We start from the raw sequence: 19425 nt of genomic DNA on the forward strand, positions 1-19425 counted from the left end.
TTGACTCCAGGAAAGTAACAACAGCCCCATCATTTGATGCTGAATTGCCTTAATCAGAGGCTAGGATGAGGAGAAAGAAGGGAAGGTGAGCTGACCTACTCTGTTTGCACTGGTTGCCTTATTCTCAACATTGGTCCTTGCAGGGCTGTTGAGAAGAGAGAAGAGGAGACAAGATAAGCAGGAATACAGGGCGTGACACGTTAGGTGCTCACAGGTGTACCACTGCCTTCCTAACCTGACTAGGGTGGGGGCTAAGTAAGTAATAGCTTGCGTTACTCATGGTCCCCATCGCGGCCCTGCAAGTAGGCAGTCTTACTCTCCTATTAGAGCTGAGGAAATAATAGATTTTTTTCAAGGCCACATAGCTGTAAATAGGAAATTCAGGAATATGAACCCAGGTCTGTCTGACTCCCAAGTTCATGCCCTCTCCTTTCCACCCGGCTGCTTTTGAAAAGATAAACAGCACTGGGCACATACTGGGTACAGCTGGGTTGACCCAGTGAGAGCAGGAGTTGAAGAGGACCACGTGTATCAGGGACATCAAAAGCAGCCATACCCCCTGTGGTGTTGGCAAAGTGATGCATTCCAGCATGGGGCAACCAGGTTCCGTCCTCCAAAGGACATTTTTCACTGAGGTCCATGCTTCCAGCAAGTCTTTTGTATGAGCAGCTCTCAGATCAAATGGAATATCCTGAAATAAATAATGAGCACAAAAAAGGAAGATGAATTACTATTGATGCTCTCCTGGGAAGGGGGAAGGTTTCTTGAAGGAAAGTAGTCAGGTTCAGTTTATTGTGTTTCTTTAGCATGCAAAGACTGTTGTCAGGATTCCAGCATGGCCGAGTGGGAGATCTTCCGATGATGCTGTTCAAGTCCATGAACTTTCCATTCAGTTAACAAATGTTTATGGAACAACTATCACATGCCAGGCTTTAGGCAAGAAACTTGAAACTTACTGGGTTCAGTTCTGCATGTTTTATAGACTCCTAGAATTTCAGGGTAGGATCCAGTAGAATCTTAATTTCCTAAGTCGATACAGCTTTCTATAGATGCTTAAAATGCAGGCTGGAAAATGTTAAACAAAAAACTTGGAAGTAGCTGCCAATGTATTGGAATACAAATGCTTTTTATTTTCTTTTTAATTTTCTGCATTTCCCACAGTAAACATGAATTACTTTTATAATCTGAAAAAAAGTACGCCATAAGTATTATTTTAAAGGAAAATCCCAGGGCCAAGGAGGGCCATGCAAATTAATCTTCCATTTCCTTCTGAAAACCATGATAGAAAGTCACAGGCCACGAGAGCTCTCGGCTTTCATGAAAAGGTCACCCCACTGGCTGTGCCTAAGCCCAGCCTGGGGAATCTTAACTATAAACTGTATCTGGGTCTATTCCAACTCATGCCCAAACTTTCGCCCATGTTACAAAGAGATCTTCATAACACTCTGTGTGTAGCAGGCCTTCTGATGGACATGGCTGAGTAATTGGATGCAACTGGTTGACCTAACATGAATGAAGTGAGTAGTACATGCACATGTCAAAAATCTCATCAGCTGGCTTGATTTAATCTCTAGAATGCTGTTCAAAGATGCCCTGGCAGGGGCGGAGCCAAGATGATGGCTTGAGTAGAGCAGTGGAAATCTCCTCCCAAAACCATATATATTTTTGAAAATACAACAAATATAACTCTTCCTAAAAGATGCCCTGGCAGTTTCCTGCACTGCAGATGTGGCAGATTGACTTGTTGCTATTTGGCTCTCTGCCTAGGGCAATATGGTACTCTTGGGAGTTGTAACTAATGACCAAAAATCTCTAAAAAAATACCAGGAGGTACCAAAGATTGTACCACACTTACTGGATGCTGGTTCACTAGGAATTCGTTTTCAATGCAAGCACTCGAAAGTTTCAGAAGGGAATCCTAGACTAGAGTGGATATAGCACAATGCCATCATAAAAACATTGAATTCATTGATAAATCCAGATTTTAGCCCTGACTCTAGCACTAACTGGGTCACTTTGGGGAAGCCACTCACTACCCTCTGGGCTTAATTTCCTCAACTTTAAGTGAAGGAATTAAGACTAGATGTTGTCAAAGGCCTGCCCAATCTTCCAAGACTGGCAGCCTATAATAATATGCTTTACATACAGAGGCCATCTATCCACCCACATCAATGGACTGAGAAAGCTATGTTATTTATACACCAGCAAACTGAGGCATGAGCCTCAGCCATGAGACATGGCTGATTGAGACTAGAGGTGGTCTGTCATTGGAGTTCTCTGTGCAAAACTAAAAACATGTCTGGAATAGAAACACAAACCTTGGCCAAGGTCACACCAGTATCATCATTTAACCAAAGAAACTGAATATTCATCTTGTATCTTTACTGATTATGAAATAGCATTAACAATAATACAAGTCCTTAAAAAGCAACATTTATTTACTATTGTAATACGGCAGTATCCATGAGAAGTTGCAGATTCTAATAACTTTGACAAAAATAGAGCTTTACTGATTAACTGGAGAGTGTTTCATTCCCCAGCCCTCTTGGCCCAGTGGCCTAAGCATCCACTGGCCCCCAGGAAGCAGATTTGCAAGGTGATCTCTTCTGGATGTATGAGAGTAGGTTCTCACCGCCAGACATTTTATTTCATTAGTCTGAAGCATAGAGGTTCATGTTGAGGGTTGTATTAACTTGAACCTGCAGACTCTGCTGGTTTCTCTGATGCTTAAATTTCACACCTCAGCTTGGGAAAGCCAAGCACAAAATGTGAAATGAAATTGCATCAAACAGGAAAATTTCGAGGAACACTTCAATCAGTCACATGTGTTAGTGAAACTCCAACACCATCATTTCAGCCACAGGAAGCCCCAGAATTGCTCATAAAACTCTGGAGCCTAGAAAATACTTTCCAGGCCTCTGGCCATATAAAACAACTTATTAGGGGTTTTCTGTAAAGTGTTTAGCCTCTCTTCAATTCAAAACTCTGTATCAAAGACTCAGTCTATGGAGAAGATACTAAAGAGAGAAAAATTTAATGCAACCATGGGAATAGGAAGTGAGGAAATGCTTTCCTTTAAAGCAGCACCTGGCAACTCAATAACATGTACGATGAGGTGGAGTGGCTTCCCTGGGAAAGCCTGCTGCAAACTTAGAGTTGTGGTTCTAACTTTCAGGAGCACTTTTTTCAAGAGCTGTCTGCACCCCCATGTTCATTGAAGCATTATGCACAATAGCCAAGGTATGGAAATAACTCAAGTGTCTTGCCAGTGGGTGAATGGATAAAGATGTAGCATACTATATATAATATAATTTAATATAATGTAAGACAATATATAAAGAGATATCATTCAGTCATGAGCCATTTACAACAACATGGATGGGTCTGGAGGGCATTATGCTAAGTGAAGCCAGAGAGAGAAAGACAAATACAGCCTGAAATCACTTATATGTGGAATGTGAAAAGAAAAATAAAGTAGAACTCATAGAAACAGAGGGTAGAAGAGTGGTTGTCAGGACAGGAAGGTGGGGGAAATAGAGATTGGCAAAAAGGTACGAACTTATAGCTCTAAGATGTCTGAGGTTCTAATGTATGACACAGTAACTATAATGGATAACACTGTACTGTATAAGTGAAATTTGTTAAAGGAGTGAAACAAATGTTCTCACCAAAAAAGAAAAAAATAAATAAATATGTGAGGTGATGGATATGTTAACTAGGTAGGAGGAATCATTTCACAATGTACACGTATTTCAAATCATGACACACACTTCAAATATCTTACAATATTATTTGTCAATTATACATCAATAAAGCTAAAAAAAAAAGAAGAAAACAAAAAGAACAACTGAGCCACCCTGTGTGGTTGAACACTGGAAATTATGGGATACTGGGATGCTATGGACACAAAATTGATATTTAATAAATATTGGTTGACTGAATGGATGAATAAATGATAAGTGGGTAAGGATCCTTATTAGATACCATTAAGACATTTAGATACTTTCTCCTGGGGATCATTGGAATATTTTGATCAAGGAATGACATGATCAGACTTGTGCTGATATTACATAATACATATTATTATAAAAATATGATTACGGATAGTAGATACCATGAAGCTCATAAAGGAGGCCTGTCTATCCTGAGAGAGGGGTGTGAGGCCAAATGGACCTTTGGACTTAAGTCTCCCAGTAAACCAGAACTCTCCTGAAACTGACACATCCTCTCCTCTTTTTGGAGATGCCTCAGGAGTGAGCCATCCATCAGGTGACTGAGCCAGGAACTGTTCCCACCTTGACTGATTGATTACATCTAATGTACAATCAATCACCAAGCTTTGTCCACTCTAACTCTCAAATGTCTCAAGAATGCATCTGCTCGTGTCTGTTTTCACTGCCTCAGCCTTAATTCAGCCACTGTCATCCCTCAGTGAGTTACCGCAACAGCTTCCACGGGCCCCTGATATCCTTTCCTCCAAACCATTCTCCACACTTTGTTGTAGTAACATTTTTAAAGCACAAGTTCAATCATGTCAGTCCTTGACCAAAATACTTCAGTGATTCCCAGGAGAAAGTCTGGACCCCTCTACATGGCAGGTGAGGCCCACCTACAGCTAAGTATTTGCAGTCCCTGAATAAGCTCCGCTCTTGGGTCTTTGCATATTCAGCCATTCCTAGAGCTCTTCCTGCCTCGCCTTGCTAACCACATCTCATCTTAGGCTCAGTCATGTGTCCCTCAGACTTCCCTGTGTTTACCCCATTTCAGTACACATCACACCGTGCTGTAATCATCTGTCCATATGTCAGTAGGATTTAGTTGTATCACTAGCATTTGTGCAGTGGCAGTCACAAGCTAAGCACTCAATATGTATTTGTTGAATGAACACAAGAGTGAGTGGTGGCGTGTGGCACAAGCACATCTCAGCTTAGTGTGTCCCTTTGGAAAGTGTTCCTCACCCACCTCGTCTGCTGCTTTGGCAGTTTCTCCACCCAGGAACTGCACCGTGTCTGCCTCTGCTTCCTGGCCCTGTTCTGACCTTCTCATCCAGTCTAACGGGCTGAGAGCCTCCCAGTTATTCTCACACTTCAGTTTGTATGTTGGCTCCTCTGCCAGCATGCCTCTGGCACCCCTGTCCCTCCTACACCTGCCTCCCTCTGCAAGCATGGGGGGAGACTTCTGACTGTCCACAGGAGACACCTGTCCACCTGATGCAGGCAAGTCACACCTAGACCTCTAGTCAACACATCTGCACTCATTCCTGGCAGTGGGGCCTGATCTAGGTATACAGATTCGGAAGAACCCTGGCCACTCTTTGACTCTGCCTTAGCTGCTGTGATATAGCTCTGTCTGTAGAGAAGAACTAATGAACCTTAAAGGCCATGTTTGGGAAATCGGATGGCATATTCCATCATTCAGGTATTTAAGCAACCAAGGGTTCTAAGGAATATGAACACGTGCTCAACAAACAGGTCTACCCACTTCTAACTCATACTATAATCAAGATATACATAAATGTCTGTATATATATTGATGTATGAAATGAATTTATTCATTCATTTGATAACTATCTACATGCTGTCTCCTAAGTACTGGTCATTGTGCTAAATGCTGGGGATGAAAAAGAATACATACTGCCCTTCATTCAAGGAGTTTCAAGCTTGTAGGGAAGACAAATGTCTGGACATAATCATTGCAGAGCAATATACTAAGTGCAAGCAGAAGCATGTACAAGGTAAACCAAGGATCTGCAAAGAATAGAATCTGGAAGTTGGAATGGATCTTAGAGCCACCAGTGATGCATTAGTTTGCTTATGCGTAACTCCAGTATATGCCTTAAATACTACCAGCAAGAAGGAGCTCATTCTCTCCCCAGGCAGTGCCTTATATTTGTGAACACATCTGCCAAACAACTTGTTTTTAAATTCTCAACAAAATACTGATATTCGCCAACAATCCTCAGTGCTGCTGAGGTACTCTAGGACCCCCCTTCTCCTTGTTCTGTTCTTCAAAGGCCGCTTGAAGGCAAGTACTCTTCTAGGAATATCAAGATCGTGCGCCAGTTCTGAGGCTCTCCAAGCCTTGCAACTGTGTACCTCTTTCAGTGGGTCAGGAATCATCCGTCTTAGTTATGGGCAGAGGTAGTAAATCTATCTTGTCACACCCAGAAAACAAAACAAACTAAACTGAAGCAGAAAAGGGAAGAGCTCACACAGAGGGATTTTCCTTCTCAACCAGGAATTCTAGCCAAGATCTCAATTATCCAGGATCTGGGTGTCTCAGTGAGTTTGGGATGCTATGACAAAGTACTGCAGATTGGGTGGCTTATAAACAGAGCTTTATTTCTTACAATTCTTAAGGCAGGAAGGCTGAGATGAGGGCACCAGCATGGTGGGGTTCTGGCAAGGACTCTCCTTAGGTTGCTGACTGCTGACTTCCTGCTACATGTTCACATGGCAGAGGAGAGTAGGGAGCTGCCTAGGGTCCCTTTTATAAAGACACTAATCTCGTTCATGAGGGCTCACCCTCACGACCTAATTACCTGCCGAAGTCCCCACCTTCTGATACCATCACATTGGGGATTAGGACTTCAACATATGCATTTTGAGGGGACACAAACATTCAGTTCCATTGAACAAGGTGTAGCCTGGTATCAGCTAACAGAAAAATCCAATCATTGGTGACCTCATAGACCAAAGTAGATTAAAAGGGCAGTTTTCTCTCGGGCTGCCCCAGGAGTTTGGCTCTGATGAGTTTCAATTACCAAACATGGAAGGTTCTTTTCCTTCCGTCTCTAAATAAAACCAAGCACAGAGTACACATCTGGTCTCTTAATATTCAAGTGATAAAATTCAGCTGTGCTTCCAACACAAGACCCTTAAGCTTCATTGGAAGAGAAGAGTGGAATGCTCTAAGTATCCACTTAGAAGTCTAATTCCTCTTCATATGAATAAAAAGTAAGAAATGCTGGAGGCATAGTCTTCCTCTGTCTGAAATGGCCAATGTTTAGAAAGTTGACATGATTCTTCTGGGCTTGTTTGTTTCCAAGTAATCTTACTCACTTCGTGAAATTGGAAAATTCGACTAACTTAAAAACCATTATTTCAGGTTGTCTTATCCAACTGGGCAGGGTATTTGTGAAGCCACACTGGACTTTCTTGATGTTAATATTTTAAGTGCTCCAGTAAATAATTTATGTTACTACTCTCTAAGGAGCTGTGGCAACTAGCATATTTTTAGGAAACCTAATGAAGTTATAAAATTATGAGGTCCTTTGCAGAACTTTGTTACTCAGGGTTTTCATCTCTAAAATCAGTGCATTGAGACCAAACTCAAGAAGTCCCCTCCACCATGAACCTCCCCAGGCAGTTATTCTCTTCTTCCTTTGTGCTTCTGAGAACTTTTTACATTTCATTAAGCTGACATTTGTCCATTAGATGATAATACTCTTTTTACAAGATGGTGATTGTCCCCATTAGAAGGTAGGCTCCTTAGAACAAAGTCATGTCCTATCCACCCATCCATTCCCACTGTTTACACAATGCCTGGTCAAACTTGGGGTCAGGCAATGCTTGGTGGATAAATGAGACTGACATACCTGCAGCTAAGAAACTCAAATGAGTCTATACTGGCAAACTGGTCACATAACTCAGGGTTAAATCAGAAATTGTAACAAAAGACCTGTCACCATGCTCTGCCACCCATGCAGTGCAATGCCCAAATACACACTGATGTAGGAAAGAGGAAGGAAAATAAATATTTCAAGAAAACTGGGTTCTCACCTGGCTTGGGATCATTTCTTAACTAGTGACTCTGGACATATCAGTTCATCTCCCTGGACCTCTGTTTTTCTACTTTGTGAAATCGGGCTCATAAAGTCCATTATTCCTTCTTTAACAGAGTTATGTGAAAATCGTACATCAACTGGAGAATCATCAGAACAGTACATAAATGCAGTACATAAGTAGCACTGTTATCATTCAACAAATTTACATATAAATATCATGTGCTACACAACACTGAATTCCAACTCCTGACTGGGGAGGTGAAATAGCACATGGAAGGCAGTATGAATATAATGCGTAAGAGCAAGAACTCTGGGACAGATCTAGGTTTAAATTTCAGGTTCATCATTTCCCAGCAATGATCTGTGTGCAAGGTATAGAGCATCGTTGAGCCTGATTTTTCCATCTGTAATCCGGGATCATCCCACATGCTTTGTGAGGGTTTTGAAAGGATTATATGAGAAGTATAGATTAGTATGACAGATTTTTCCTTAGCATGTTGGCTTAAATTTCAGCAGTTTCATGGCCCGTTGAGGACTATCTTCCAGTTGAATACTCACTGAGGACTGACTTAGTGCTCAGCCTGGACAGGTTAATCGTGGTGCATGTTCTATCCACTGCTCCCTTCTAAGGGAGACTGCCTTACCCACATCTTCTCTCCACACTACCAAAGCAGCTTTATGCATTCACTTCTCCCATTCTTTCTCTGGCTCAGGTGACCAGAGGTGGACACATGACTCCATGAACTACTCAGTCCACCTCTGTAATCACCCAGTATGGAAAACCTCACCCAAACTGGGATAAACCATTGTGGAGAAGCTGGACCAATCAGATCCTCAGTCAGGAATATGGAGGCACAATCAGTCAGCTGATGAGGAAAAACATCAGAAGACACATACAAGAATCAGAGAGAGCTGCAGCAATACTAGGTTTCCAGTCAGTCCTTGGGCTTCTTCAGTTTCCTCTTTGATCTGTTTCCCAGACCAGGCTCCCAAAAGCCATTTCATTTTAACAAAGCAATTCTCCAGATGAAAGAATTTTGAAAGCCTCTGATGGGAAGGTCTGCCAGTAACCCTGGCTACTGGAGCTTTGCTGGAATCTTCTGGTACTGAGGCAGGTGATTGTGGGATGCAGGCAGATGGAGTTCAGGGTTCTTGTATGTTTCACGGCCCTCCTAAGTTTCACAGCCCTTTTATGTCTCAAAAAAAGCTCCAATCAAACTCAGCCATTCAGCAGTATACTTGGTCAGAAAGACCTCAGTTCTGATTGGTTGTCCCTATGCAAATGAAGTATTGTACTTTCAGCCAATCAGGAGTGAGTTGTGATGTCATCAGTTCAGTTCTCTGTTAGATCCCTGGGGCAGAACTTCCTCCTTTCAGAAAGCTATAGTAACCCTAGACACCGCCCCCTTAACATCATCCTTCCTTGGAGCCCCTTCTGAGTAGCAGGAGCCCTTTCCTTTTCACTCTTCATTAAAAGAGCTTTGCTGGTAGCTCCCTACTCTTGTCTGCTGGCTTCATTCTTGTGGCTTCTGAGACACTATCCTGGGAGAAACAGCATGGTAGCCAGTGAGAGTACCAACCACATTTTGGGCTCCTGAAGCACACCTGTTTTACTGTTTCTGGTTTTCCACGAGATTCCTTTATCTCTTATGGTCATGATTAGTTTGCAAGGATTCCTTATGTGTTGAGGAAACCTGAATGAGTCTATAGCTTTCACCAAGAATGCCTACCACAGAGATGGATGCTTTCACACACATTCAAGCAAAGCTCTTTTCCACCAGTCCCCTCTGGACTTTTTTGCATACAGTCTCATGCCAATACTTAGCCTTACAGAAAAGTGATGGATTACTTTGGGCTGCATTCCTAAGAAATTATGTTCTGAAAAGACCTCATCACAGTGGCCTTTTGGGGATCCTTTTAAGCCTCACATCGTCCACAGAAGTGGTTCTCAACTTGACTGCACATTGGAACCACCTGAGGTACTTTTAAAATACGCCGATGCCCAGGCCCTCTCACAGACCTACGAAATCAGAATCTCTGGGGGCAGTTCCTTGATCATCTGTATTTCTTTAATGATCCCCAAGCAATCCTATTTGTGCAGCCACAATTTTATGCAGACACTGATATACAGAATATGCCCTCATTCAGGTTTCAGTTTGGGACACAGAAAATCATTACTTTTTAATTATAAAAGAAATGAATATTTACTTTTTAAAGGGTGCATAAAAAGTAGGGAATGATCCAAAGTGGAAAGAAAGTTTCGCTCATCAAAGCCCAACAGTCCCATCCCCTAGAGCTAATTATCCCAGTTTCTTGTGTGCCCTTCCAAAAATTTGCTATGCAAAAAATTACATGTATGTGTGTACATACATGTATTTAGGTACATACATTTATATATACAAAGTTATGTGTATATATATAATTGTGTGTACATGTGCATATATATACACACATACATACATGCACATACACACACACACACACACATTTGTCTTTCCTGTGGCTGACTTTTTCTCCTTCTTATATATTTTAATTTTTTACCTAGAAACTTTTGATCAAGAAAAATAATGGCAGGGTTTGAGAGGGTACTTACTTTCCCAGATAACACAACAAATTATAAAGCTAAAGAATTAAAACAGTATGATCTTGTTGCTGGAATAAATTTTTTGTTCAAATAAAATTAAAAAGTTAAAAAACATCAATGAAATTGATTTGGCATATAAAATTTGACATTTCAAATCAGTAGGAAAAGGATAGACTATTCAGCAAATAGTATTAGGTTAATTGGGTGTTTTTAAAGGTGGATTCCTATATCACAGTATATATAAAAATAAATTTTAAATGAATAAAAAATTTAAACAATAAAAGCAAATCACTAGGTGTGTTAAAGGAACTGATTTTATTCTGAGTGGGAAAAACTTCACTAACATAAAATCTAAAAGTCATAAAACAGACTGGACTACATAAAATTTAAAACTTCTCTAAAGAGAAAGACACAGTAAAGACACAGTAAAGAAGAGTAAAATAAAAATTAGTAAGTGGATTATAATATTTATAATATGTATTAAAAAGATTAATATCCATACTATAAAAAAGTTTTATATGCCAAAAAGAAAATGACAGTCAACAGAAAGACAGGCAAGGCTATGAACCAACAGTTCACAGATAAACATGAACAAGAAACATATGAAAATATGTTCAATTTCAATACTCAGAGTATACAGATTAAAACAACGTTGACTTGTTTTTTATTCATCACGTTGTCAAAAGTTTTTAAAAAATTGATTAAAAGCAAGAGATGGTGATTTTTTTGAAGAAAAGGGTATTCTCACACTTTGGTAGAAGAATTGATACAGTTTTTTAAATTAGCAAGTTGGCATTTTCTCTAATATAAAATTCATATGTCCTTTGACCTAACAATTTCATTTCTGAGTGTCTATCCTACAGAATATAATTGCAAGACAAGTGCACAAAGATATATATAATGCAGCATTCCTTCTAGTAGAAAAGAGAAACACTTAAATGCTCCTTAATAAATAGTAAGGAATAGTTAGATTGTAAATCCTATGTTGCCATTAAAATAAATAAGGTGGTTCTGTAAAAAGTGACATAGAAAGTCATGACAGTAATGTGATTTGTAAAAAGCCAGGTGCATAGCAATTTATAAATAAGATCTAATTTGTGTGAAAGACAGGCACACACACACACACACACATTCTAAGCACATAAGAGGAAGGGCTAGAAGGAATAGCACATTTTTAGAGATACTTCTAGAGAAAGAAGAAAGATCTTAAGCTTGAGAATAAGATGAAGCTTTGAGGAAAATATTCATCCAACATCATATACTTTATATATTTTCTATATTTTTTACAATACATAGTCATTAATTTTTAAGTTCTTTAAACAATAAAAAACGTTTTCTCAATTTGTGCTTCTTAAATTGGAAGATTGTCTTCCTTTCATATGTTTGTCAGCCATTTGTATTTCTTTCCTCCTGAACATCCTATTTGTGTACTTCACCCATTTTTACTCAGTCTCTTTTTTTCTTATTGAATGTACTATTGAAATTTTAAGAAAAGTATGTCTTGCTGTTACATAGATCTTGCAAGTGATTTTTTTCTATTTTTCATTTGCGTTTTGATTTCATTTATGCTTTTCATTATACATTTTCATCTACATGATTCATTAATATCATATGCAATGATGTGTATCAGTTGTTTTCTGTACAGGTTTTGAGTTTGGTGTTTTGCTTAAAAAGGTCTTTCTTTCTTCAAGATTATCAGATAATCTACCCATTTAAAAATCATTTTTATTGTTTAATATTAATACATGTTTTTATTTTCTGGAACTTATTTAGAGTTCGGGATCCAGCTTTATTTTCCTTTCCAAATGGCAGTCAGTTCTCCCTACCCCACTAGGTTGAAATGCGACTTTGCTGTGTTTGTTGAATCTATTTGTGGATTCTTTATGCTTCTCCATTGATCTCTCTACTGTTGTATCAGTATTTTAGCACTATCATAGAGAGAATCATTTTACCTGAGGTATGGTTTGCTATATAGTTTATGATATAGTAATCTAGAAGGTGTGGTATTGTCAGAAGGATAGGCACATGGATCAATGTAATAGAGTGGAAAAACCCAGAGATGTAATCATACAAAACCACCCAATTGATTTTTGAAAGGTTCAAAGCCAATTCAGTGAAGGAGAGATAGCCTATTAAACAATCTGTGCTAGAGAAACTAGACATACACAGGCAAAAAAAAAAAAAAAGTTAATCTCAACTAAAACCTGATGCCTTATATAAAAATTATAATTATCTAACATGGATTATGGAATTAAATGCAAAACTATAAAGCTTTTAGAAAAAAGAGGAGAAAATCTTTGAGAATTAAAACTAGACAAAATGTTCTTTACACTAAAAGAATGATTCATAAAAAGAAATATTGATAAATTGGACTCCATCCAAATAAAAACCTTTTGCTCTGTGGAAGATCCTATTTAGAGAATGAAGTAAAAATTTACAGAGTGGGAGAAAATATTTGTAAAATACATATCTGAAAAAGGACATGTATTTAGAATATGTAAAAAACTCACAAAACAGTAAAAAACAATCCAATTAGAAAATGGTCAAAAGACATTAATAAACATTTCACTGAAGAGCATATACAGATGGCAAATAAGCACATGACAAGATATTCAACCACTAGCCATTAGAGAAATGCAAATTAAAATCACAATGAGATATCACTATCTACCTATCAGAATAGCTAAAATAAAAAATATTGATAACACAAATGCTGATAAGGATGCAGAGAAACTCCATTACTTATGTATTGTTGGTGGTGATGCAAAAGGTTATGGCCTCTCTGAAAAATAGTCTGACAGTTCATTTTAAAACTAGAAATGGACTTACCATAAGACCCAGACACTACACTGTCAGGCATTTATTCCAGAGAAATGGCAATTTGTGTTCATGCAGAATCTTGCACAGAAATGCTCATAGCAGATTTGTAATAGCTTCAACTGGAAATTACCCAGATGTTCTCCAATAGGTAAATGAGTAAATGATTAAACACACTGTGGTACATCCATACTGTGGAATACTACTCAGCAATAAAAACTCAACTATTTATATGTACAACAACCTGGATGGATTTTAAGGAACTTATGCTGAACAGAAAAGTTAATCTCATGTATGTGAATACTGAATGATTCCAGTTATAAAACACTTCTGAAATAAAGTTATATAAATAGACAACAGATTAATGCTTTCAAAGGGTTAGGGATGGGAGACAGTGGATACAGAAGGGCAGTGTTAGAGAACCTTGTGGTGATGATATAGTTTGCATCCTGACTGTGGTGGTATGACCTTAACATGGTAGAGATTGGATTGCATACAATTATGCACACACAGGTTCATGTATAACTGATAAAATATGAATAAGGTCTATGGAGTGTACCATGGTAAATGAACTAGTTTTGATATCATATTATTGTTATGCAACATGTCAACAATGGGGGAGGTTGCATGAAGCAGACACACACTTGTGAATCTATAAATATTTTGTAATTAAAGTTTTTTAAAAAGACATGAATCTGCTATTCTTTAGCAGTCAGAATGTTTGCATTATTCTTTGTTTAAAAAATCCACATGCCTAGAGCAACCACAGATTAAATGAGACAAGTCTGCCTAACATCAGTTCATAAATTAAAGTTTGAGTAGCTCTTATTCACAAAGTATAAATAAAACAGGGGAACTTAGTGCTCACAAGCACCATGTTATTCTTCACCCTGACTGTCCTAACCAAATGATGGCATCCATAAACCAGTAAACCTGACATTTCTGGAGCACTGTGGGCTCAGGATCTCTGCAAAAGCCACCCAGCTTCAATTACTCTGAAATAGAATTTTAAGGACAATAATATGGACACTGAGCCACTCAACTGCCCGCTACATAATAGATGGTTAAGAAGAGTACTCACAAGAAATGAGAAAATAGGGTCTTAGTTCATATTGCCTAAGAGACAAGAGAAATAATGCACAGTTATGCTTTTTAAGTGTTGGAAATATATTTAGGGGACCATAAAATTAAAAATTGACAGTGGAATAATTATTTCAGAATATTAATATTCGGTCTGCTTTAAGTTTTATTGAACACTTGTGTTGGGCACCTATAGGGTGACTGACTGACTGAAGCTCTGGGTTTGCCAGGGAGCCTGTGGCTTTTGAACTTATGACAATAGTACCACCAGTATGACTCTTATACTATCACTACTACTACTGTTAACTGCTGTTCATTCTGCACGATGTGTTAGGCCTTGTGCTGAGCACTCTACAAATACCTCATTTCATCTTCACAAGAACTTTGTGCGATGGCATTTGTTATCCAGATTTTAAAGATGAAGGAACTGAGATGAGAGATGTCAAGATACCTCTCAAGGTCAGCCACCTAGAAAATGTCAGAATTCACCTCTGAGCTCAAGTCGTCTGATTTCAAACTTCATCCTCTAACTACAAATCCATACATCGTCTCTAAGGCTTGTTTTCAGTCCTCCTTTCTGGCTGCTTTTTTCTCAGGGTCTCAGTTGCTTTCCACCAGACCTCTGGACATTTCCTTGACTGCAGGTTTCGTCTGCTCTGCCTACTTCTCACAGCAGATTCCACGTGGAGGATGGAACAGAGCTTAAGAGCCGGTGAGGGCTATCTTCCCCAAGAGCTTTGTGTGAAAAGTTAGATGATGGGAGCAGATAATGAGAGAGGAGTGTGTATTTGTGTGTGTGAGAGACAGAAAGAGAATTTTTTTTCATTGATTGATTTATAAGGGTAAAACTTATCAGTAAAGTAATTGAGTCTCTTTCTCAGGCCTTTCAGATTTCTCTATTCCTTCACACCCCATTGGTAGCTTAACCTAGGCTGGCTTCTGTGTAAACAAGATGACCACCATGTTCCAGCTCTCTGGGACTGGGCTGACCTGAGCTGTTCTCACTCAAGGTCTCTCATACATCAGATAGAGGCTGGGTCCCGGGGTCACCTGAAGTCTTCCTTCCTGGAGCCTGAATCTGAAAAGCAGGAAAACCTGGGCCTGGCTGGACTTCTCTCCATGTAGCCCCCCACCCAGCTAGCTTTGTCACAGCATGGTGGTCGCAGAGTAGCTGCCTGCCATGCACTGGGGCTGGCGTGTACCAGCTTGTAAGAGCTGCATATCTCTTTCCAACCCACACCCAGGGCTCTCGCTCAGGTAGGTTGAAATCAGCCATAGTAGGGAGGAGTATTTTTACCATGGAAAGTGGCAAACGCTACAAATCAGGAAGCCTCCCTCTGCCCCCCGAAGAGCCATTTTACCAGCTCATGACTTTACACGGTGACTGGCCTCCCCCAAAGTGAGTGGGCCAAGAAACCCAGGGGGAAGCTGCAAAGCTGCTGAGAAGCTAGCCAAACATATCCCTGAATGGCACTGTCTTCCAGTGTATTGATCAAAGAAGTCCCTAAGGCGAGCCCTGGTTTAGGAGAAAGAGAATGATCATTCACGTCTCAGGGAAGAGTTGCAAAGAAATTGTATGGCATAGGACCTGGCACGCAGTAGGGATTCAATTACTGCTTGATGAATGAATGAGTGAGTAAAGTCACTTAAACACTCATCTGTGTGCCCTTAAATCACTCTAACAGTATAAAGCCTTCTGGGAAGTTTTAATTCAGCGTCAGAAAGGCCAGGGATTTTTAGGTCCCCGAAGAACCTGAATCTAAAACTGCTTGGTATAAATCTATTTACACTTGCCGGCAGGTTTTCACAGACCAGTTTACTCAAGCCCTCCCTGCCATGTACTCAAATAGTACTGTGCACCTGACAATTGCGGAATGCTTGTTTTACAGTTGTTGTTTTATTTTTGCTATTCAGGTTTGCCCTAAGTAAACTACACATTCCTTGAGAGAGTTCTTATGTATTTCTTTGCCATTCCTCCTTCCTATCAGGCCAAAACCAGATAATCATACACACACACACATGAATACTTATAAGATACATGTTAGTTAAGATTATAAACTTTGAAAGGGACGCAGGAATCTGTAACTGTTGTTTCAGATCCTTCCATAAAAGTTCTCATTTAGCTCTTATATTCACCCAGTGCAATAAGCATTATTATCATTTACATCTCACAGTTGAGGAAAACGAATCTCAAGAAGGTTTTCCGATTTGGTCAAGGCCACAGTAGGCAGTGGAGGAGCTGGGATTTTGACGCGGACCTGCGCTGTCCCAAGGCGTGAGCTTTATACAGCCACCAGGCTGTCTTCCGACTGAAATATCATCCCCCACCTTCCCCTGTTCTCTCTGCCTTCTCCTTGTAGTATCCACAGAAGTCATAAAAATGCTAATGCTTCTAAAGCCCAGAGAGGGTAATAAGTGTTTCAAGTTCTGCTCTGATTTTAAAAATGTCCTTTAAAAGCTTAGGAAGACAAGAAACTGGAAGTGTCTTACACTAATGAGGAGGGGAGTGCACCTGGTAGCAGGGAGGTCAGCTAAGAGGCTGTTGCAGTAATTCAGGCAGAGAGTTTTGGTGGGTTGGACCCAGGTCGTGGTGTGAGATGAAGAGACGTGGAAAATTTTCAAGGATATTCAGAAAACCAAATCACATGATTAGTGATTGGATCATGCAGGTGCTGATCAATCATTGTGGAATTATCCCTCCAGCTGCACCGGGCAGGTAAGACTGGAGAGAGAAAGCCTGCATGGGTGGTTTCTATCTTCCTCCAAGAAGATGATAAAAGGCTTAAACATGGAAAATAGCCATGGAAGTGGGAAAATGGGTGAACTGGAGAGACAGTAATGGATTTGAGGCAGAATATGCTGGATGTGCTGTCAAATTAGATGTGGAGATGTGAGGAAAAAGGAGGAGTCACGGATGAAGCCCAGAAATCTTTCATGGCCAACCTGGCACTTTTTCATGAGCTAGAGGACACAGAATGGGGAACAGGTTTCAGGTAAGGATGAATTCTGGACTAGCTAAGTTTGAGGTGAACGTGTAAGCAGACACTGGCAGCCAGTGTGTAACTGCATTTAACACAAAACCAGCATCTCCTATATAAATGAGGTTCTTTGCTCTGTTCAGAGGTCACAGGTGAATGCACAGGATGCTGCTAGTTGGCAGGATGCTGCGTCGAGTAATAAAGGGCTCGGCAATCTCAGGGTTTTCACTTCACAGTGCCTCAACTTGCTCTCCAAAAGCCACTTATCACCCCATAGGCACCTCTGAAACACCCAGATGTCTTTTTTGAGATTTCCAAAGCTAATGAGAGCTGTATGAGTCAGTCAGCGACAGTGATGCATGTAACTCATAGGAAGTGTGGCAGGGAGATTTCAGCGGTCCCTAGGACCATGGGACTGCCTGCACACACACACGCGCCAAAACCCAGGCTCATTTCCTTAGAACTTGTGTGGACAGGTAGTAAGACATGTTTGCACACTTCTGCCCCACAGAGTAGCACAGCCATTGTTTACAAAAGGTCCCTGCATGTCAGGACAGGGAGCCAGGCCCCTTTGTCTCCTGCCACACTCTTGAGGAAGAAGGGAAGCATTCAAGCCAGCAAACAAGCAAATGAAGGCTCTCCAGAGAGCTGCTGCTTTTCTGCACATCAGTTTTTATCACAAGATCCTAGAAGAGTTCTACCCCAAATGCTAAGCCAATCGTTCGGAAGGCAAAGCGGGTAGGACAGCCCCAGCCCAGAGGAGACCACAGGTAGCTGCTTCACCAATGTGCTCACTATGCAACTATTAGGATAGGCACCAGAAGCAAGTCCGGATTTGATGTCCGTGCCCACCTGGAGCACCCTCACTGCAGCCCCGAGGTTGGGGGGCTCGCTCACCCAGCCCAGGGCCTGCCAGCCCAGCAGGTGGACACCAGCTGCCTGGGAACCAGCCAACCCCTTCCCCCAATCGAGTGTCCCTTGACCTGACTCCAACTGTACCCAGAGGTGACCTCTAAGCCCCCTCAGAGCAAGCTTTCCTGAATGGAAACCTACTAAATAAGAGCTTCCTTACCTGAGAGAAGGTCCGGGTGATCAACAGTGGGAAAAACACCAAGTTCTAGCAGAAGTGACAGAGACTTACAGGGCAGATCTGTTGGTTTTAAAAGCAGAAAGGTGACTTCATCTCTGGTGCCGTGGAGTTTAAAAGAGCAATGCGTGCTCCCTGGCTGAGCCAACTGTGCCTCCCCAGCGATGACTCCATCCAAATCAGGCAGCCGCTGCCCAGACATGCACAGCCTTCAGAAGGTGAATCGCTGGAATCTGACCAGCCCTGTTGTTTGCAAAGAGCTTCAGAAAGTCCTGACCACCAATTGCCTGGACTGGCACTGGGGGTTGGGAAACACATACTTACTTGCCTGAGTCATTTCATTATCGCTCAGGAATTCACCTGTCTGAAAAATAACATTTTAGAGAAAGAAAACAGATATTTAAACTTCTGAGAGGTAAAAATTCTTGGGGAAGGAGGGAAGAGAGAAGCAGCAAAGATATTTCAGTCAGGAGGAGGGGCAGTAAGAAGCTGGTGAGTTTGTAAGCATACAAAGGTGGCAAAGAGGTGACCGTCTGGGCAAAAGTATTCAGGAGAGCAAAGGGTTTGAGCCGCCGGAGAGAATGAAAGTGTGACAGCCCTTCTAATGAAGGCAACCGAGTTTTTTTATTTTCATTGAATATGGTACCACCCAAGCAATTTGGCATCATTTGTAACAATATATCAGCTCAAAACATGCCCACATTCCACCAAGATTTTGGAAAAGAGACATTTAAGTTAAGGAATTTTCTCTTTTGTATGTTAAAGATGAGGTTGGAGCAATCAAATCTGTAACCTGGGATTCAAGGTCATGTCAAGCTACTCAGTAAGCCAGGCACCTCTCCTTGATGCCACATACTTGGTCTAAACTCTGGGCAAGACTTAGGGCTGTGGCGCCAGGGCCAGGAATGGTAATGTGTGTGACCTCCACTGGAAGTGGGGCAGAGGGTCGAGCTCAGCAGCCTGCTGACCTTTCTCTCACACCTCTACTTCAGGAGAGTGTGAGGTAACTTTGGGTCACTAGGCATGGGCCTAGTTTCTTGCTAAAGTATTTTGAGGCTCTGAAGAACTTCTTGTGTCCAGAGAGGGTAAAACA

The 19425-nt window shown here is 40.8% G+C and overlaps 1 protein-coding gene across 3 annotated transcripts in view; it reads right to left on the reverse strand.

Moving 5' to 3' along the window:
- Nucleotides 1-18472, reverse strand: part of AMOTL1 (angiomotin like 1) — a 142392-nt gene extending 123920 nt beyond the window's left edge. For all 3 annotated transcript variants that reach the window (XM_073215832.1, XM_073215831.1, XM_037010983.2), the window contains exons 1-2: nucleotides 18318-18472; nucleotides 557-691 (exon numbers count right to left, since the gene is read on the reverse strand). In XM_073215832.1, the coding sequence (XP_073071933.1) occupies nucleotides 557-641 (85 nt within the window). In that variant the 5' untranslated portion in view covers nucleotides 642-691; nucleotides 18318-18472. The remainder of the gene's footprint in view (nucleotides 1-556; nucleotides 692-18317) is intronic.
- Nucleotides 18473-19425: the final 953 nt, after the last annotated feature.

This window comes from Manis javanica, chromosome 11 (genome assembly GCF_040802235.1).
Source record: "Manis javanica isolate MJ-LG chromosome 11, MJ_LKY, whole genome shotgun sequence".
Lineage (NCBI taxonomy): Eukaryota > Metazoa > Chordata > Mammalia > Pholidota > Manidae > Manis > Manis javanica.